Below are 20,104 nucleotides of genomic sequence, written 5' to 3'. Positions count from 1 at the left end.
CTGCTTTCTGTCTGTATGAGCTTGACTACTCTAGATACCTAATATAAGTGGAATCAGTCCATAAAGTATTTGTCTTTTGTGATGGGCTTATTTCACTAAGCATAATGTCCTCAAAGCGTATCTATGTCACAGCACTTGTCAGAATTTCCTTCCTGTTTAAAGGGCCATTAGTATTCCATTGTATGTATAACCACATTTGCTTATCCATTCATCTGTTGATAGATAAATGTCGGCTGCCTCCACATTTAGGCTATTGTGAATAATGGTGCTTTGAACCTGGGTGTACAAATCTCTTTGAGACGCTGCTTTCAATTATTTTGCAAATACACCCAGATGTAATATTGCTGGATCATACGGTAATTCTACTGGTACTTTTCTGAGCAACCACCATGCTGTTTCCACAGTGGCTGTGCCATTTTACATTCCCATCAACCATGCACAAGGGCTCACAGTTTTTCATATTCTCACCAACACTTATTTTCTGTTTGTTTTTTTGAGAGTATCCATCCTAGTGGATGTGAAATGGCTTGGAGTTTTTTAAAATCAGAGTTACACCCATCATTTCTGTAATTTTTGCTATAATTGTACACTGTAAAAAAATTACTCAGCCTAAGGGAGAAAACACTGAACTGAATTTTTTCCAGCGTTCGTTCTGGGACTATTACAAAAATGCACGATGGGTGTGGACAATGCAACTTGACATTGTTGGATGCTTCTGGGAACTCTGTTCTACGGTCTGCACACACAATCATGGGAAGGCTCCAAACTTCCATCACTGCCAAATAAAACTGGTAGGAAGCAGTCCCTTTGCACTCGCCTTGCCAATTTTCCCTCAGCTGTGTAACAGCTCATCTCTGCACTCACCATGTCGCTCTCCAGTTCCATCATTTTCTGGTGCAGGGCGGCCTCTGCCCCTTCGATTTGCTGGATCCACTGAACAAGACAAAAGTGTTCACGTGATTCCTTGATGTGTATATGGGGTTTTCCACTGAGGTACTTAAGTCGTTTTCCCTTGTATCTCAGGGAACAGACTAAGAACTGAAGTGAAAACCTGGTACATTTTACCTCTTAGTTCAGAAACAAGATTATAGTTTTTCATCCATCCATCCATCCATCCATCCATCCATCCATCCATCCATCCATCCAACAAATGCAGTCCTTGAGGCCTTTCACGTGTCAGGCAATGTGCTAGTTGTGATGGTAACCATCACATTTTTGCCCAATGCCACATTTTTGCCTGCACAGAAGGAAACGGAAAGGCTTTCTTGGGAAGTGACAATTGCACTGGGATCTGTAGAAAGAGTCAGAGGTGATTAGGCAAAAATGAGGGGCCAGTTCCAACCAGACAGGATGTCCAATGCTCCATGGTTGGAGGGAGTATGATGAAAGAGAGACTAGAGAAATAGCAGTTTTTCAGTATATAAAACAAGACAGCTAAGTGTTGAAGAATCATTTTTGTTGAGTAGAGATACTTTAAATTACATGAAAAAAAACTCAGAAATTTTTCCCAACACTTAAAATATATCACTCTGTTGTGTGGCATCAATGTCAGCATTGATCAATATCCTGAATAAATTTAGACTCTGTATATTACAATGTGAGCCCACCACATATATGACTTAAAGGAACAAATTCTTATAATGCGTCTCTACTAAGTTAAACATCAGCTTGTCCCTTCAGGAGGTGATGGGGCCTAATACCTACGTGCCAGGGCTCTCGGGGCAGACTGCTTGGGGTCCAGACCCCAATTCTAGCTTTTCATGGTTGTGTGGCCTTGGAAGGTTACCCGATTTCTCTAAGCCTCAACTTTCTTATCTGTAAAAGTGGGATTACTAATAATGGGAAGATTAAAACATGTATTTCATGTCATCAGAGAGCACATTCCGGATATCATTTCAAATGTACATTCTTCAACACGCATCCCTAACAGACAAAGCATTTTTTTTCTTTTAAAGCATAACCACAGGCCATTTCCACATCTTGCAAAATCAGCACTAATTCCCTTTGTTGTCTGACACCTGCTACATATTAAAATGCCCCCAGCTGTCAGCAAACAACTTGGTTTGCTTGAATCGGGATGCCAAAAAAGATCATGTCATTATTTCTTAAGTACCTTTTTACTTTATAGCAGTCCTTCCCCCTCCCTCTGCCATTTTTTGTCTTGCTGTCATTGTTTTGTTTGAGTAAGTTGACTGACTCATTTGACCTGCAGAATTCCCTCATCTCAGATTGGACTAAGCTGTTTGCTTGCTCATGGTTTCATTTAAATTCTAACAAGTTTTATACGCATTTAGGAATTAAGGAAGCATCTCCAGGGAGTTACACAGCTCTCATTTTACCCAGCCATGTATACATGGCTCTCAGCTACATGCCAATTCTCCAGGCACCCTGGTAACAGCCAGTTACCTGATTTTTCCACCTTCCCTTCCCTCTCCTCTTGCTCTTCCTGCCACTGACCAGGGTTGGGCACAAGGGGGCAGAGTACCCTCTGCTGCTCTTCTGACAGTCCCCAGGTCGGCCTTTCTGAGTGAGACTGCAGTGAGCCACCAGAGAGTCACAGAACCAGTTGGGAACAATTTGTTGGTACACACCCAAGGAAAAGCCTATAAAAAGAGCCATGCTCCAGTTGACCGCCTCTGAGTTGTTGCAGAGAAAAACCACAGGCCCAAATGGCATCACTTGTGTTAAGGCCCATGATACCAAACCTAAACGTAACCTCTGACCTAACTGCAGTTCTGACTTTCACCAGAAATGTAATGTTAATCAACCAGAATGGAATTCCGTGGTCAATACCAACGGGGTCATCTGTCCACCGGCCCTTCTCCATCCCCCGCTGGAAGAAGAGGCGGCCTGTATGATGAAAACTTTGCTGTTCCCTGTCTCCCCTCACCCCCTGCTTCCCAAAATGTGTCCTGGCCTAAATAAGAATCATTTATTTTCTTTTCTTAATAGCTCCCTTGCCTCACCCTTCTTCCTAAAAAATCTTTCCATTTTTGTACAGCCCCTAAGAGCGCCCTTCTAGTTGCTAGTCGGGATGCTGCCCAATTCATGAATTGCTTACTAAAGCAATTTGATCTTCATATTTACTCAGTTGAATTTTGTTCTAACAACAAATACCCCAAGTTGGTTTCCCAGCTTGGTAGGGATTGCTTGAGTAATGTAATTTAGAAGGTTTTCCATTTTTAAAGAATTAACATGTTTAAGAGACTTTAAAGGGAGAATTACCCACCCACCCCAAATCAGTGTGTAGACTTTTTTGGTGTGCGTTCTCATTCTATCTGGGTTGTACCACCCTGAAAGATAAAATATTCATTAGGTATTCGAGAAGGCAAAGTCCTGTGCAAAGAGAACGGCCTTTAACTCTGCCCTGCGCCTCAGATGTTAAGCCGGGCACCGAGGTGATTTGAGTATTAGTACAACTTATTACCTTCTCCGCCAGGGACAGCACGGTGCTGGCTTGAATAATGGCCACTTGTTCTTCATTTCTCAAATTCTGGAAAGAGAAAGAAAGAAAGTAAGCCAAAGACACTTAAGAGATTTACATTATCAGAAAATATTGCCTAAGCGCCTGCCGCAGATGCAACTGCCCAGAACCTTAACAAATATTCTATTTAGTAATAATTCTTAATAAGGAGTTCATTCAAAACCTGTGAAAAGCATACTGTGATTTTTTAAAAAAATATCACTCTAATACTGACTTGGTTTTATGTTTCGCTGGACGCATACTTCATTAATTGTCATGTTATGAGAAAAGCATAAGCCGAAATAAGAGTAATCTCCGCATAGCAGTTTAACGTGATTTAATTGATATTGTTCTCTGACAATTTTTTAAGGGAAAAAGTAGTGTGACTGAACCTAAATAAATCATTCATGTAATATCTCAGCGAGTGATCCTCCCACTGAATGAATATGTTTTGACCCTGCCTGGAAGGTGTTTTTAGAAAGAAAAGGGATTATAGTTTCCTAGTCCATTTTTATGGGGCTGCCACGAACCCTACTATTTAGCACCATTTGCAACTGCATGACTGATTAATTTCATGCTGGATGCCTCTAAGCAACAGTCAGAAGGCAATTAGCTTTAATCACTGCAGATGTATGTGGTTGGCATTCAAATCGAAAACCTCATCAAAAGCATTTTACCAGTTTCCATTTCTGCCACCACCTTCCTGAGATCCTTACAATCCCTTAGCCAGGTTGTTTGATAAACTATCAATTTTCTCCAGGGAGATACATCCTTCAGTGAACATGGCCTCCCACCTGCCATTATGATACATTAGCAAGTATTTCTTGCCTCTTTTTAAGCAAATTCCTATCTTTCTTGCATGTATTTAATTCATACTTACCCCATTATCACCCAAGATATCAAGCTGCTTTATGAGATCAGGGATGTTCACATCCTGCAAAATCAAAGAGATAAACTCAAGTCAAAGACAAATGTGGCTTATCACCCTTCCAGGGCTTCAGCCCTAATTTGGAGAAGACATTTTAATGCCTGTAATTCCTTGGGTTGTTTTCAACGTTTCCACTCTGCTTCTGATAAGCTGTGTGAACTCTCCAAAACTATTTAACAGGTCATTCTCAATTTTGCCATCTGCAAAATGGAGATAATAAGTACCTCCTTCATAGGCTGATCTTGAGGATAACGAGATTATGTACAAAAGAGTCTATGATGTAGTGAAGGCTTGTGTTAGCTCATTAGCTTTTTTCCTGTAGTTGTTAAATTTTTTCCCCAATTATGGTAGATTTCAGGTATAAAGAAAAGTAATAGGTAATAGTCCTGGCTGGTGTGGCTCTGTGGACTGAGCACCAGCCTGTGAACCAAAGTGTTGCTGGTTCGATTCCCAGTCAGGGCACATCCCTGGGTTGCGGGCGAGGTCCCCAGTAGGGGGTACTTGAGAGGCAACCACACATTGATATTTCTCTCCCTCTCTTCCTCCCCCTACCCCTCTCTCTAAAAATAAATAAATGAAATCTTAAAGAAAAAAGAAAAGTAATAGGTAATAAATATAAATAATGAACCAATTTTGTTCTAATTAACAAAATTCTGACCTGGTAGAGATTTTGACTGCCGCACAAATAACTGTAACACAGTTCCATTTTTTTGGTATTGAGCATTAGTTTCATCTTTTGGAAAAAGCTGATTTTTATTGTATTCAATATATCAGTTTAAAGCAGGTTAACTCCATTTGAAAAAGTTCCCTTAGATACAAATTACATCCGTTGGATTAGGTTGTTTATGATTTATCTAAAGAAAAAAAAATCTAAGAAAAAAATGAAGTAAAGTGCTTTTCATTTAACTAGAATTGAATAAAAAAAAATAGCTTTGCTTACAAACTTTCATGCAGCCCAGGAAGGCCAGATGTTTAAACACCACGAAAGTGGTTTAAGATGGAACGTTAAGGTGGTCAACAAAGTACAATTTTACTACCTAATCCCCTCCTCCAACTTTTTATCTCGTTAGTATCACTTTCTCCTTTTACTTATGTTCAAATGCAGTATAGCAGATCCTACCACAGGGGAAAGTCTAGCTCAGCCTCATAAGCGGAGAGAAGACAGCGAGAGCAGGTATATTTGGCAGCTCAGAGCGGGAGCAGGAAGGGCCACGCAGAACGTAAAGGAGAGGCTGGGAGCAGCGGGAGGCTTCCTCACTTTACCTCCGGAATGGCAAGCACCACGTGATTTCATTGCACTGAAGGACAATTTTGATTCCAGGAGATGGAGCCACCTCCCTTCAACCTTAATACATATTTACAATGTATTCCATTATCACTACAGAGAGAATTACACTTAGTCTAACAGAGAGAAATATGTTATAAACTTTCAAAAGAGAAATATTCCCTGAATTAAAAGACCTAAAGAGATGGTAGACTAGATGCTTTCAAGGTCTCTTTTAATGCTGCAATTCCAAGATTATGAATTCCACAGCACTTAAAACAAACATCACAACAGAGAGATACAACAAATAATTTTTTTATTTGCACGGCTGAAATATGTTTACTGAAGTACTGAATTCATTTACTATTTCCTCTAGGTAGTTAAGGTTAATTATCTTAATATTTTGATTTCGTACCATTCTTTTATGTCCCTCCGTTCTAAGTAATCATGGCTTTCTATGTTCTGTGTTATTCACACATCTCTCACACACTGATTTCATGTTCTATTGAGTTTCCAATGGACGTGACTATTTTCAATTCCTATGCAGTTTGTATCAAAATGACATCCAGTGACCAAAAAACGAAAGTCATGAGCAACCTCCCCTGTTCAAATCCCCAGTTTTTCTACTTTCTACAAACATAAAACATTAAATATCTACCTACCTTGACACCTTCTTTCATACAGTAGATCTGTAGAGCACTTACACCATCTGAGAATGGGTGAATTTGTAGATTAAATGGAGGGGACCGTCTCTCTCTTTCCTTGAAATACAAGGAAGAATATAAGGGGATTTTAAAAAAAGGAACAACTGATTAAACACTAAACCAGTGGCCTGTCATTTCAACAGTTTATCAAGATGACATTTGGTAAAACAAACAAAAAACCCCTCAAGATGTTCATGCTTAAATTTAATGGAAAAACCTGATTCGTCAACAAAGGTATAGAAGACAATTTATGGACTGTGTGATCCAATCTTGCAGACTTTTTGACCAGGGAAATGTGGGAAGTGGAATTCCAATTTAAACTACATGGATATTTAGTTGAGTGATCTAAAAGAGTGATCTTTTGACTGTGAAGTTTTATGGCAGTTAACAGATTTGCATATTGTCCACTCAAGCTTTATGAGTAAGATACGTGGACTACCAAAGACAACTTTTCTTCACTGAAGCATATCAACTGCTAACTCTATCCAGACCTAACTTGAAATAAACTCAAGGAGAAACTGCTGACAAAATAAGATATATCAAATGGAAATTTTTATTATCCTTTACACTTCAACATACATTCAACAAGACACTAAGCCAGATTCTGCATGATAAAATCAAAGTCTGATTTGATTGATATGTTTTACTTAAAAAACAAAAAACAAAACAAAGCAAAAAAACCCTTTGAAGCATGGTCTGCTGAACCAAAGTATTTCCCAAAACAAGTTACCTTCCTTCTCAGCCTTTGCCATAAATGCATTATAGACTAAAAAAGTTGACTCGCAAATTCAAGTGTCTAATGACAAAACAGTTTTGTATATAGCACATTGTGAAATATAACTCTTAAGGTGCCTTTTTTTGAGTCAGAATTCAATAAAAGATGGAAATGATTATTTAAAAAGCAATGAATTATTGATGACGTTTGAACTCTCTCATTTAAATGATTTAAAAACAATTCATTAGTCTTGTTTACAAAGACAGTAATAGTGTTGAAAAATACGGTGCCTCAGCAGACAATCTTGAGTTGCATCAATGTTTTACCACTCACTAACCATGATGGGGGCAAGCGACTTAACTTCAGTTACTTCCTGCACAAAATCTTGATTATGGTGGTGAGGTCCAGTGAGGGTATACAGCTGAAATGCTTAATTCAGCACCTCACACGAAGGACGTGCTCAATGTATGTTAATTGTTAGGATTAGTTTTCATCATCATTTCCTTACTTCTAGCTCTAGGTTTCGGAACTCCAGCAGCTCATTCTGGTCTCTGGCATCCTGCAGTTCCTGTTGTAACCGGTGATTTTCTGCCTCCTGTTTTTCTATCTAATAAAGTAAATCCTCATGTTAGGTAAACATTGCCAATACAACTATGTAAAGCAAGCATGGATAGCATTCATTTACTCAGTGAATAAATCATCTAGAGCACACACACAAAAAACAATCCCAAATAGATGTGAATAAGGTAGGTTTTTGGCTTTCCTTCTAGTTATCCTTCAGTTGGATTTTTCGGGTGATAGAGGAAAATGCTGGAGGACACACACCCCCATCATTGAGGTAAAGTCTAGAGCCCCTGTGAGTAATGAATCTGAGGGTAGTCATTATGCTCTTGCTGTGGGTCAGGGACAGTGTCCTAGAACTAGATGTAATGCTTATACCTCTTATTTCTGGAGTTGAAAGTTATTAGAAAAATAATATTTTAAAAATCTCTAAAAAAATAAATAAAAAACAACTCTGATCATACACAAACTTTGCTCAATTCTCTCTGGAACTCTCTCCTTTTCAACTCTCCCTTATGGTCCTTTTCAACTCTCCCTTATGGTACTTGTTGACCATTGGTCTCGAGCCGGTATTTAGCCTTAGGTAGAGTTTACAACCTGGGTACAAATGTGCCTCACCTTATAGACAGGGTTCGTGTCCACAGGGATCAACAAAATTTCATGATCTACAAAGGCTTTGGGGCTGCATTTGATATGTGAGTGGGTCTTATGCATAGTAGCTATTTAAAATCCTAAAGTTGGAAATTTTTAAAAAAGGGCTTTTTAGCATAGGATGAATTTTACTTGCCTAAGTATATACGCACTTGAAGTAGGATGTTTTGCGTTATTGTCATTTCATTGTTTTTTGTTTTTTAAATCTTAAAAATCTGTGCTCAAATTCTGCTTTTAGCCTAAAGAAATCAAGACCAAGTGAAATCAGACAGAAGACACAATAGAAATTATTTTTTAGATGACAAAGAGATGTAATAACACATTTTACTTGGGCACCTCTGAGACCACTAAAATCCTCTTTTTCTTATAGCCTCAGGATATACAAAAAGTATAGGAAAATAAAGATGGGAAAATAGTGAGATATGATGTAACACTGACTAGTCATCTCAAGTGTTTTACACTTGAATGGTTTGGTTTAGTGACTTTTGAAAGTTTCTAGAAGTCGATTTAGATTACAAAAAGAGATTCTACTTCCTAGCCTCTTGGATTGGGATCAGAGATGGGATATTTGGGGAAATTCCTGGGTCTGGTGTTTGGTGCTAGCAATTAAGATCATTGGTTCGCAGGCTGTAATTCACAGACCAGAGCCAACGTCTAATGCAGTTCCTTTATAGGGGACCTTAACCTCTCTGAGAGTAGAGTTCTCAGTCCTGGAATACCTACCTGCGTTGTATGTATCAGCTCTGTCTCTCATCATGCAGAAAGTGAGATAGGATGTCCTCACTTTGCCAGACCAGAGGGCAGGGAGAACAAGTGTTTTCTTTCTTTTCTCATGCTTATAAGGGTATTATAAATTTTATTAGTTGTCAAAGCTAGTAAATATTAGTAGAAATTATTCTAAGATAATTTCTACATATTTTGGGGTAGACCTACAGAATTATTTCCCTTATTCCAATGGGTTTTCAAATTCTGTTTTGTCAAGCATAACATGATTATTTTGTAATTTTTAATTAGATTCCTGGAAGGTGAATACGAAAGGAAAAGCCATCTTTGAACTTAAAACAATCTCTGTTATAGTTCATTGCCCCATATCAAAAACCTATGTTCAAATAACCAAAATGATATATCCATTGGGACTAAACCATGCTTTTGCATCTTGATTTGTTGAACAAAATCCTGGACATGTGGTTTTGTGCTCTGGAGGCATCTTTTAAAATGTTTTTTATTAAAAAAATATATATACACACGTAGCCAAGTTTAGCAAAAAGATTAAAGCGAGAACACAGTCTGTGATAGGTTAAAGCATGGCCTTGGAGTCATAATCTGTCATTTCCTTGCACAAAATAACAAGTCCTATTCATAGTGTGTTTTTTGTAGATGGACAACCACATAGGATGTGTGCACGTGTGGGTATATATATATATATGTATGTATGTATAGTACATATACAGTATATATATATGGTTAACACATCAGTAGGTTTCGGGGATCACGTCCTTCCGAGTCGGCGCAATGCCCAGCATAGAGCCATGCACACGTGCCACTCCACGGATGGCGATGGCGGTGACAGGGATGCGGTCGAGCACGCAGCAGAGGAGAGTGCAGCGCCGAAAAGCCTCCCCTTCCCCTAGCCCCTGTGCCACTCCTGAGAGGACCCCCTGCTGCTCCTGGATCTCTTATCGTTTTCTCCTCTGCCCCACTAGGGTGTTGCGCCCGACATACCTTTTCTAAAAGCTCCTGGTTTCTCTTAATGAAAAGTTGTTTATCTTCTACCCAGTGTGAATCCTGTTTGACAAAGAATATCGCGCAGTCAGCATTTCAGAGTGGCACGGAAGAGCCTGTGTTGTCAAACCACTTTGCCAGAGCTGTCTTCTTCTCACCCTGTTTTGTTTGCCTGCTGACGACTGGTAAACGACACCCACCCCTGCCAGCTCCTTATTCAAAGACATTGGGGCCAAAAGTTGCCAGGATAATTGAACCCCCTTTTCGTTGTTGCTCACTACCTCTATCTTTTTCATTCTGAATAATCCAGGACCAGCCTTTTGGGGACTCAGAAGTGACCACACAGGCAAAAAGTGACAAGGGTCAGAATGCACACAGGCTAGATACATATGGATGGAAAACATTAAAATGCAGAACCATAAATTAAAATGCAGCATAGAGGCAGAGAATGTAGCTGGAGGGGTGGGGCTTTGTCTTAGCGGCTTGTGACCACTCTAGGCTATTTGTACAGGGCTCCTCTTCCTCTGGCATTCTCTCTCTTGCCCAACCTCATTCGCTGTTGGAGCTGGGTTCACGCTCTGGCCAGAAAAACACCAGGGACAGAAACATAGAGCTGAACATTCTGACACCGTTTGAGAAAGGTCACTGTGGAGAGCCAAGCCGCGTCCTGGGTGCGGCCCATGCACAGGGTGATCTAGAGGAAGGTCAGATCGAATGGCCAGCAACCGAATGCCTACCTGCCCTTTCTGAGCAAGAGTCGCTTCCAGATCTTCGATTTTGGCTTTATACCTTAGCACTTCTGCTTGGAGCTGTTCTTGGGCCTAGTGAAATCAAAGTTCCAGAACTCAGTAAGTAAAGTGGTAATTCAATATTTGTTTTCTTCCCCTTAGCTTCCTTGATTAGAACTCAGTAAGACAAAAAAAGAAGAGAGGAAAAAATTTTATAACCAAAGAATCTCTTAAAACTATTTTTATGATCTAAATTTGTGCTTAAAACTTTCAGTGGCTCTCTTTGCTATTGGGTTAAAATTCCAACTCTTTAGGTTGGGATTTGAAATTTCCCATTCTATGTCCAATCTTTTCCCACTATTCACGAACACCAAAAAGGCTACTCCTTACGTGCCGGTGACCTCCTTATTTCCTAAATATGCTTTGTCACTCCTTACTTCTCTCTTGTTTGAACAAGTTCCCCTTCCAAAAAACCTTTTCCTATTTTGCTCCTCTAAAATCTTTCCCTTCTTTCAGAGCCAAATTCATGTCCTAAATTCAAATCTATGCATGTATGTACACATATGCATATGCATGTATCTGTCAAGTGTTGTGTGTGTGTGTGTGTGTGTGTGTATCAATAGTTCTGAACATTGATCTTGTATGGAACAACCCTACTTCATTTAGCCTAGTAATCTGTTCCTAGATTCTCTTGTACTCTCTGTATGTGATCCTATTTTCTGCAAAAAATTAGGTTTATTTTTTGTTTGTTTGTTTTCTTCCCATACACATATTTTTCTCTACTCTTATGATCTGGATAGGCTCTACAAAGGTGAATAAAGGCAGCAATGGTAGGTATTCTTTCTTTATTCCTTATTGTTTTGGACTATTAAATATTAAATTTACCTTTATCAGGTTAAAAAAAATGCCAAGCTTAATTTGCCAAGAATTATTTTAACTCTGAATGGGTGTTGAGCACGCTGAATTTTTTCCTTGTATTGAAATAATTTTGTTTTCATTGATATTATTCCCTTTGTATTGTCTTTTTTCATTTCTACTTCTTTTAATTTACTGTTCTTTTTCTCACATTTGACTCATTTTAGACTACTTTGCTCTGAATGATAAGGTTCTGTTTTGTTTTTGATTTCGTTTTGTTTTATGTTACTGGCCAGAGGTCATACTAACCCTCTATTTACACGAGAAAATGAGATGAGAGAAAGAACTGGTTCCTACAGCATCAGCCCTCCAAACCACAAGGCATGTATTACTATTTTAATTGACAACCCTGTGTTGGTGAGAGTGTTTCGTAAGTGCTGACACTGAAAACCACAACTGTTGTAGGTTAAGGGCATAAAGATGGAGGCGTGTACACATACATCCCCTTCTATCGGTTGCTTGCCTACTTACTCCAAACCACAGTGTTTTTCTTAAGCGTGTCTACGCGTATATGTGTGTGCATGTATGTACGTATATATAGTACCATTTAAAAAACTTAACTACAATACCTATTCTTTCCCACTGAACAACTAACAGTAGGTCCTACAACACCCCTCAGCGGACTGTAGACCTTCTAGGTAAGAAGTAGGGTAAAACCACTGGTGGTCACACTCCTTGCCCCTTGTTAATTAATCTATGGGGCAGTTACGGCGTGCTGGTTACGACTCTGAACTTGGAAGGACTAATTTCATATCCTAGCCTTAATCTAAGTTACCTATTCTGACTTTAAGCTAACTAAGCTTCACTTAACTCTTACTATGATATTTCCACTCCTGTAAAAAGACAATAATAGCACCTAATGAACAGGGTTGTTTTAAGATTATATGAAATAAGTGCATATAAAGTACTCAGCACAATGCCTGGAACACAGCAAGCACTAAATAAATGTTAAAGATTAGTATTGTGTATTTATTGTTTTTGAAATAGGCTTATGAAGGGCGGTTGTGAAAAATGGAAGAAACATTTGACCCAGTTAAAATCTGAGTTGTAATATCAGTTTCCCATTTATTACCCTGTGTGATCTTGGGCAATTTAATTAACTTCTCTAAGCCTCAAATTCCTTTGCTATAAAATACCTGATTTAGAGAGCTGTCACAAGGATTAAATGAAATAATGATAGTGGAAATACTTGATAAGCTGTCGGTGTAATGCAGTGCACTTATTAACTAAGAAAAGAAACTGGCTAATCATTGCTTTTGAAAGATAAAAGTTTTTTTTTCCAAGCAAGAAACTAAAAAAATGGATTATCAACATTCAATATTGTCTGGCTTTGAAAATGTAAGTTTTCAAATAGCAAACTACTCGACTACCTAAAAGAGACAAAAGCATCGATCCAAGCTGGCTCTAATGTCTCTAGATCCAAGGTTTGTTGACATAAAAGATACAACAGTTTAAGAGCCGCAGAGGAAAGAAGGCTACACGAAAAGCTACCCTATTGATATTTTTATGTCCAAGATTCTTTTATGCTGTGACCGCTGCATTGAAAAAGCCAATTCCAAGCACTGTCCGCAGGCGCACACTAACCTTGGCCTCCCTTTCGGCATCAATGATGCCTCCGGTCTGCTCCTGCAGGAGGGCGTACGCTCTTTGGAGGGCCTGGTATTCTTTCGTTAACTGTCGAAATCGTAGCTCAGATTCTTCAGCTGCTAAACTCTTGACGTGGAAAAGCAAAAGGCCAAGAAATAATTACGTTATTTTCAGGTCCTGTGTTCAATGACAAATATTAACATGTGTTCACTTCTCAAAGAGGAGTTAAAGGTTTGTTTGATTGTGAATTCTGTGTGATATGTTCTTAATTTTAAAGTATGTGGATGGACAAAAATGTCATAATACTTTAGGGGAGGGGGATTGGAGGGCGGGGAAAAAAGGTGAAGGGATTGAGAAGTACAGATTGGTAGTTACAAAACAGTCACAGGGACGTAAAGTACAGCCTAGGGAATATAGTTAATAATATTGTAGTAACTGTGTGTCATGCCAGGTGGGCACTGGAAATATCAGGGGAACACTTTGTAAAGCATATGCTATCTAACTACTATGTTGTACACCTGAAACCAATACAAAATAATATTGAAAATAAACTGTAACTGAAAAATAAAATGTAAAAATACTAAAATACTACAATACCTGAGAAACACTTAAGTATTTATTTTAATGAAAGAAGCATTTGATTAATATCTATTTGGGCTTAGGTTATAGTCAATTTTGGATCCAAATAAGAACTTATACCCTGATTATGGATCCAAATTTGAGAAAATGATATTCAGAGTTGCAGTCTCACTTTCTTTCAATACATTCATATCCAACAACTTCTTCCTCAGGTAAATTGTGAATAAATATAGTTTTACAATCACCAGAAGTTCTGTGAAAAAAATGCAGATTTTGCAGTTCCACCCTAAAGACCCTGAGTCAGGAGCTGCGTGGTAGAGTCTAGGAGTTTTCATTGTAATTGAACTCCCTAGATGGTGCTGATGAAGGTGGTCTAAAGCACACACCCTCTTAGGTTATATTTACGAGCTTTTTCTTCTAAGCGTGTTCCCTGGTTCGCAAGTCCCCTAGCTGAAGAATTTGAGACAGTGACTTTTATTCTGAAAGAAGTTTTCAGGGTACAGAGCTGAACTTTAGAAAAGTTTCTAAAATGGCTGCATGACACAGGTGAATTATTTTCTAAGAGGCCTCAAAGTCAAGTGTGGTCTCAAAATGGGTCACTATTATGTCATTTTGTGCTGCTCATAGAGGAGAAAAGAAGTGAAATGCTTTTCTCTCCCTTAAAGGAAAGAGTCGGCGACGACATCACACAAGATGAGAGAAGTGGAAAGGCTTACTTCATCCAAGTCATCATCAGGAGTAGCTGGTGTTCGGTCTGTTCTGAACGATGCCATGGATGACGTCTCTGAGTCCATGGAGTCCTCGTCATAGCCGATAAATGGGTCCAAAACAGGCCTCTGATGGAGGACAAGTACATATTTAACAACACAAGTAAAACTGGGAAAAGCTGGCAAATTATAAAGCGCTATCAACGGGCATACATGCAAATGAATATAGATGACTTGGATCCTTTAATGCTTCTTTGATGAAATACAAATATGGATATGACCATAATAATTCTAATAAATGTCTATCCCATACTATTCAATTTCTGATATTTTTGAAGAGTTAATTAATAATATTGGCTCTCCTCATAGAAATAGCATAGCCTCTTTTATAGTACTTTTATGTCATGATGAGTTTGTGTAACTTATTCCTTCTGGTATTTAAAAATAATCAAGGGACTCTGAAAGTCCATGCGTCTATGTAAAGAGGATTATCAAATCTAAAGTATTATCACCTAATTCCATATCAAAATCAAATGGTGTACCTGATAAAAACAAGAATCAAACAGACAATTTAAATAATAAAACTTTGTGTTTTATTATTTCATAAAAGGCTATATAGATATTGATGAATTGGGAATATTATCAATAATACCATCCAAGTGAATAATAAAAATATATTAATTGATTATAGGGTGGGTATCAGATGCTAATATTATTCAGTGGGAGACATAAAATCACATGTCACTTGTATGTTCCTGAAGCATGACTCTCCAACTTATCAGATAACCCTATGTCAAAATCCATGGCTTCTTAACTCAGAAAGTCACATGAAAACAAAACCATTTCGGGTTAAAATGCACAAACAATCACTTCTGGACCCCTGAGAATTGTCAAGAGAAGAAATTTCCTTTTATTAAACAAAGCCCATGGTTTGCTGAAGTTCGGGAACATCTGATTTATCACATCTTTGCAGGAAGATTTCTTGGCACTCCTCATATCTCTCGCTGTCTGTGGCAAAAGCCTGCTAACCCAGTTCCTCATTACCTTAATTGGCTTGGAACTTCTTCTATGCCTTCTCCTGCGGATGAGCTTTTCTCGGTCCTGGAAAACAAATGAAAAAGACTTTCCAGATCTTGAGTGAGTACATTTTCCCCTACAGGTTTTGTTGTTGTTGTTGTTGTCTTGTTCTGCACAGACAGGGTTGTTTTTCCCCAGAGGCATTATTTATTTCTGTTTAAAATAAGATTATGTTTTGTAAATTTTAGCAACTTGTGGGTGTGATGCTTGACTATTTTCCGGGTTAGAATATTCTACACCTTCTCCTGATTATCTAGGTGGAACTGAGAGCCTCACAATGAGGGCGTGCACAGTGTTTCCAATCGGAATCCTTTGGTTTACGCTTGAAGATCAAGTAGCTCTGAAAATATTTATTCTTATTCTCCGAAAGCACAATTTTTCAGTTTTCTCAGACCCAAAATTACTTTAAGTGTAGTGTTGAAAAAAATGTCACTTCACAATAAAGACTTATTCTTTTCATTTATCACCTGAAAGGCACAGAGAGCTACCTCTGGCTATTCTTAGATCCTTGCTCTTACCTGCAACCTCTGAAGATGGGCACAGAGTGTCTTGGTTGAAATCATCTAGTGCAGTGATTTTCAACCTTTTTCATCCCATCGCACACATAAACTAATTACTAAAATTCTGTGGCACACCAAAAAATATATTTTTTTCTGATCTGAGAAAGAAATAGTATAATTTTGATTCCTTCACACCAAACCGCTATTGCTGTGTTGGCTATTGTTATTTTATTTGAAAATCTAGGGGGAAAAAGGTCAGTGCCCCTGGCTCAATAGCCACTGCATGTTTTAAAAATGCTTGTGGCACACTGGTTGAAAGTCGCTTTTTGGGGTGGAGGAGGGTAGGAGAGTACTCCCTGGAATTTTCTGGGAAACTCAAAGAATATCTAGAAATAATGATTTTGTGATTCATTCTTGTGAATGGAAATATCTTGGAAATTTGGTGTTCACTTACTAAGTACTTCAGGTATTTACTGTACCGATGCAAAGGTAGACAAAACTAGAGACACATCTTTTTGAGAGTTTGGTTGACATGCCTTAATGTGTCAAAATTCTGTAAGAAATATTTAGCTTAAACTCAGGTTGTCTGAACTCCAGCAAATTCCTGGACTCATGAGTCTGTGAGATTTTTGTGTTTTGAGGGGTGTGGAGGTGAGGAAAGAGGCACAGTCCTTTGCAAGGCCACGTTTGATAAATAATCCAGTTTCAGCCAGTGGTGTTAACCTTTTTGATTGCTCACCTTTATCATAAAAATGTTTTTTATCATGCAACTTCAATATATCTGAAACTTCAAGAAACAAGGCATGCTTAGATTATCCTCCTAATAGAATATGTACACTCTAACATATATTCAACACACAAACTTTTAAAAGGGTGAACCACAAATAATTATAAACAAAAGTTATAATCTTTTCTTCCTTCATTGGCAATAAATCATCTTGCTCCCTCTACTCCAGAGACTATCACCTAAGTCCTCCATCACTAGTTCCTCAGCTTTCTGGATCTAGGCTTGGTCTGGAAGTAAGAATGACCAGAGACGCCATTCACAGGATAAAGAAGAGAGGACAAGGGGAAGAGGTAAAGGGGAAATCCAAAGGCATGAAAGGTCTTTTTTTTTTTTTATGGCCAAGTAGAATTCCATTGTGTAAATGTCCCATAGTTGTTTCATCCACTCATCTATTGACGGACACTTAATCCACAACTTTTGGTAACACAGACTTTAGCCAGATGCAAATGGGAGCAATAACTGCTCTACCTGCTTTACCAGGTACTGACGTTATAGACAGAAAAACTGGACTGCAATTTCAGCTCTGTTGTTACTTAGGATGTTGCTGTTCATTTAACAAATATGTATTAAACTGCAACTCTGTGCTTGATAGGCACTGAGTTAGGTGCTTGGAAACAAAACACATATAGTCCTGTCACTGAAGGTGAAATATTTAATCTCTGAGTCTCAGAATCTTGACACTGGAGAGCAATTATGATATACCCACATGACCTACCTATTCATATTGCAAAGCAGTTGAAAATTTCATATGCTTTGTAGATAATTTTGTGTTACCAGATGAATTAACAAATTAATTTATTATAACTGATGATCAGATTATAAATTGAAAAGGTATTAAATAATTTAATGATACTAAGTATTTTTGGAATAGAGTCTCTTGAGCTTGTTTACATATTGAACATATGAACTTGGGCCTATGGGTCTAATCCAAAATTATTAGGTGCTTCCAGTGTTCGTTGACGTCTTGGCTACTTGTCCTTGGGAACAGCTTAACATTCATAGATTGATCAAGACCTACCCTGGTGAGCTCGTCAATAATGTTCTGTTGCTCAATGACCTGAAGTTTCAAAAACTCTGTCTCTTGCTCTTCATTAGCTTGATCGAGGTCATTCAGAGATTTTAATTTCTTCAAGGGTGGATGTGTTGTTATTTTTTCTCTCTGGGTTAGAAAAGAAGAATGGACAGGTAGAGATTTTAAAAATCCCAAACTTTAGTAGTTAACATAAAATGTCTGCAGAAACTTTATGAGGCTCTAGCTAAATCCGAAAACTGCTCAGCTTCCATACACACACATCCCAACTAAAACTCTCAAGGACAACACGTTTTATCTGCTGTAATAAGCTGAAATCATTGGGAAGGTCTGATGACCTCTAGCTGTACCAAAAGTCCGCTAAGGAGTGCATTAGCATACAACTTACCCACACATAATACAAAAGATGGCATCTACTCCCCAGCTACATGAAAGCTCTTAGAAGACGAGGGATACCCACTGCACAGCTCTGTAGAGGGCACCTTAGAGGAATTCTCGGAAGGCGGTGCTACAGCTGAGAGCTATGCTGAAACCTTGCTTCTCTGCCTCAGACCTTTGGGAGAGTGTGCAGATTCCTGGAAGCACTCCGACTGTTCTGCAAATTTAGAAACTCCGTAAAACCCAGAGCCAGCAACCTTTAAAGGTTCCTTGCTTACCTAAGGGAAAATCCAAGCTTTCATACATAGCATTGTATTTAAAAAAAAAAAAATTAAAAAAAAAACACCCTGAGAAACAGCACTAAGCCAGGTGAGTGGCGTAATATAAGAAAGGAAGGTGCAGTTTTGCGGTGTCTATGACCCCCACCATTTCTGAGTTTTCCTTGGTGACGGCTTTCAGCTTCTCCTCCATGCGTTGCAAAGACAGCATCAGCTCGTCGTTTCTCTTGGCGAGGCACTTGTTCCTTTCCAGAAGAGGTTTACATTGTTTTTCGGTTTCCCGCACGCGTTTTAACTGAGGAGACACAAGTGACAGTTTCCTCAAATGGCTTTTCATCCAATTCTTCATAACCCTCCAACGGTCGATTACTTTCAAGGAGGTGCTGCCGAGAACCTGCTTTTGGGAATGTTCCGGAAGGGCAATCGCACTCCCTGTTCCCCTAAACTCCTCCAGGCCACCTCAGCCCCTGTCTCACCCTGTTCACACCTCCACCCGGCCTCGCTGGCTCAAACACAGAAGGCAGCTCATCGGAATCACACAGTCACTAAGGGACACGGCCAGGGCCTGAATCCAAGCCTGGCTGTCCCCAGAGCCCTTCTCCCCATCAGAAATATTGCCAAGCCTCCGGACTCACACGAAAGCTGTTTATTTTAAAGACAGTTTTATTGAAGAAAAACAAAACAAAACATACTTCTGAAACTGTATTGATATTTGTGTTCAAGAACAACTAATTCTCACCAAGTCTTGGAAAAGTATGGCTTTCTTGTTGCCTAACTACAGTTAACACTGACCACACTCTGGTTTGCCTGGTTAGTCTAAGGCAGGGTTTTCCAACCTCTGCATTCCAGACATTTGGGCCGGATTTTTCTTCTGTTCTGTGTCTTGTACGAAGTTTAACGGCATCTTCTGCCCACTAATGCGAGATATTGCCAAAACTGTCTCCAGTTGAAAACGCTGGTCTAAGTTTATAAATGTTGACATAGAATAATCATTACCTATCCATCTTTTACTCTCAAAACTCTCCCATTTGGATGATATATCTTAGAGTCACTCTATGCATAATGAATTTCCACGTTCACGTTCTCACGATTGCTTCATTCATTTCATACTAATGGTCCTGCATGTGAGTATGCGATGGGGGAGAGGATACCAAAATAAGGAAAGTGGAAGGGTGTATCAGAAATATCTGAAAAGACTATTTAAAGTACTCACTCCTGTTTATGAGAACCTACCATTTTGGGGATTGCTGGGGTAGGAGACTTACTATCTATGAATATTGTGAAAAGCTCTTGTGATTCTAAAGCGGTATTCTCTAACTTTATCCTAATCAACACCTGAAAACTCCCATTTTATATCAAAGGCCAAAACTGAATTTATATTTCATAAATAATGTCATTGAATCCTCAGTTTTGAGCTTTAGTACCTGAAGCACTAATATTAAATATTGAGTACATATAAGGACAAATAAATTATTCCCCTAGGTTCACTATGTAAACCTGTGTCTCCTTTCTGAAGGTCAATGACAAGCA

At 38.7% G+C, this 20,104-nt stretch overlaps 1 protein-coding gene across 2 annotated transcripts in view; it reads right to left on the bottom strand.

The window, feature by feature from the left end:
* Positions 1-20,104, bottom strand: part of JAKMIP2 (janus kinase and microtubule interacting protein 2) — a 134,737-nt gene that overhangs the window by 20,767 nt on the left and 93,866 nt on the right. For both annotated transcript variants that reach the window (XM_054568221.1, XM_054568222.1), the window contains exons 6-17: positions 18,723-18,869; positions 17,907-18,047; positions 15,569-15,625; positions 14,534-14,653; positions 13,236-13,364; positions 10,746-10,829; positions 10,009-10,071; positions 7,583-7,681; positions 6,318-6,416; positions 4,344-4,397; positions 3,428-3,493; positions 865-933 (exon numbers count right to left, since the gene is read on the bottom strand). In XM_054568221.1, the coding sequence (XP_054424196.1) occupies positions 865-933; positions 3,428-3,493; positions 4,344-4,397; positions 6,318-6,416; positions 7,583-7,681; positions 10,009-10,071; positions 10,746-10,829; positions 13,236-13,364; positions 14,534-14,653; positions 15,569-15,625; positions 17,907-18,047; positions 18,723-18,869 (1,128 nt within the window). The remainder of the gene's footprint in view (positions 1-864; positions 934-3,427; positions 3,494-4,343; positions 4,398-6,317; positions 6,417-7,582; positions 7,682-10,008; positions 10,072-10,745; positions 10,830-13,235; positions 13,365-14,533; positions 14,654-15,568; positions 15,626-17,906; positions 18,048-18,722; positions 18,870-20,104) is intronic.

Source organism: Pteronotus mesoamericanus, unplaced genomic scaffold (genome assembly GCF_021234165.1).
Source record: "Pteronotus mesoamericanus isolate MK-2021 breed Mesoamerican mustached bat unplaced genomic scaffold, CSHL_Meso_final contig_2, whole genome shotgun sequence".
In the NCBI taxonomy this organism is placed as follows: domain Eukaryota; kingdom Metazoa; phylum Chordata; class Mammalia; order Chiroptera; family Mormoopidae; genus Pteronotus; species Pteronotus mesoamericanus.
Note: the sequence above shows the minus strand (reverse complement) of the source record. Positions and strands in the feature narration are given on the sequence as shown.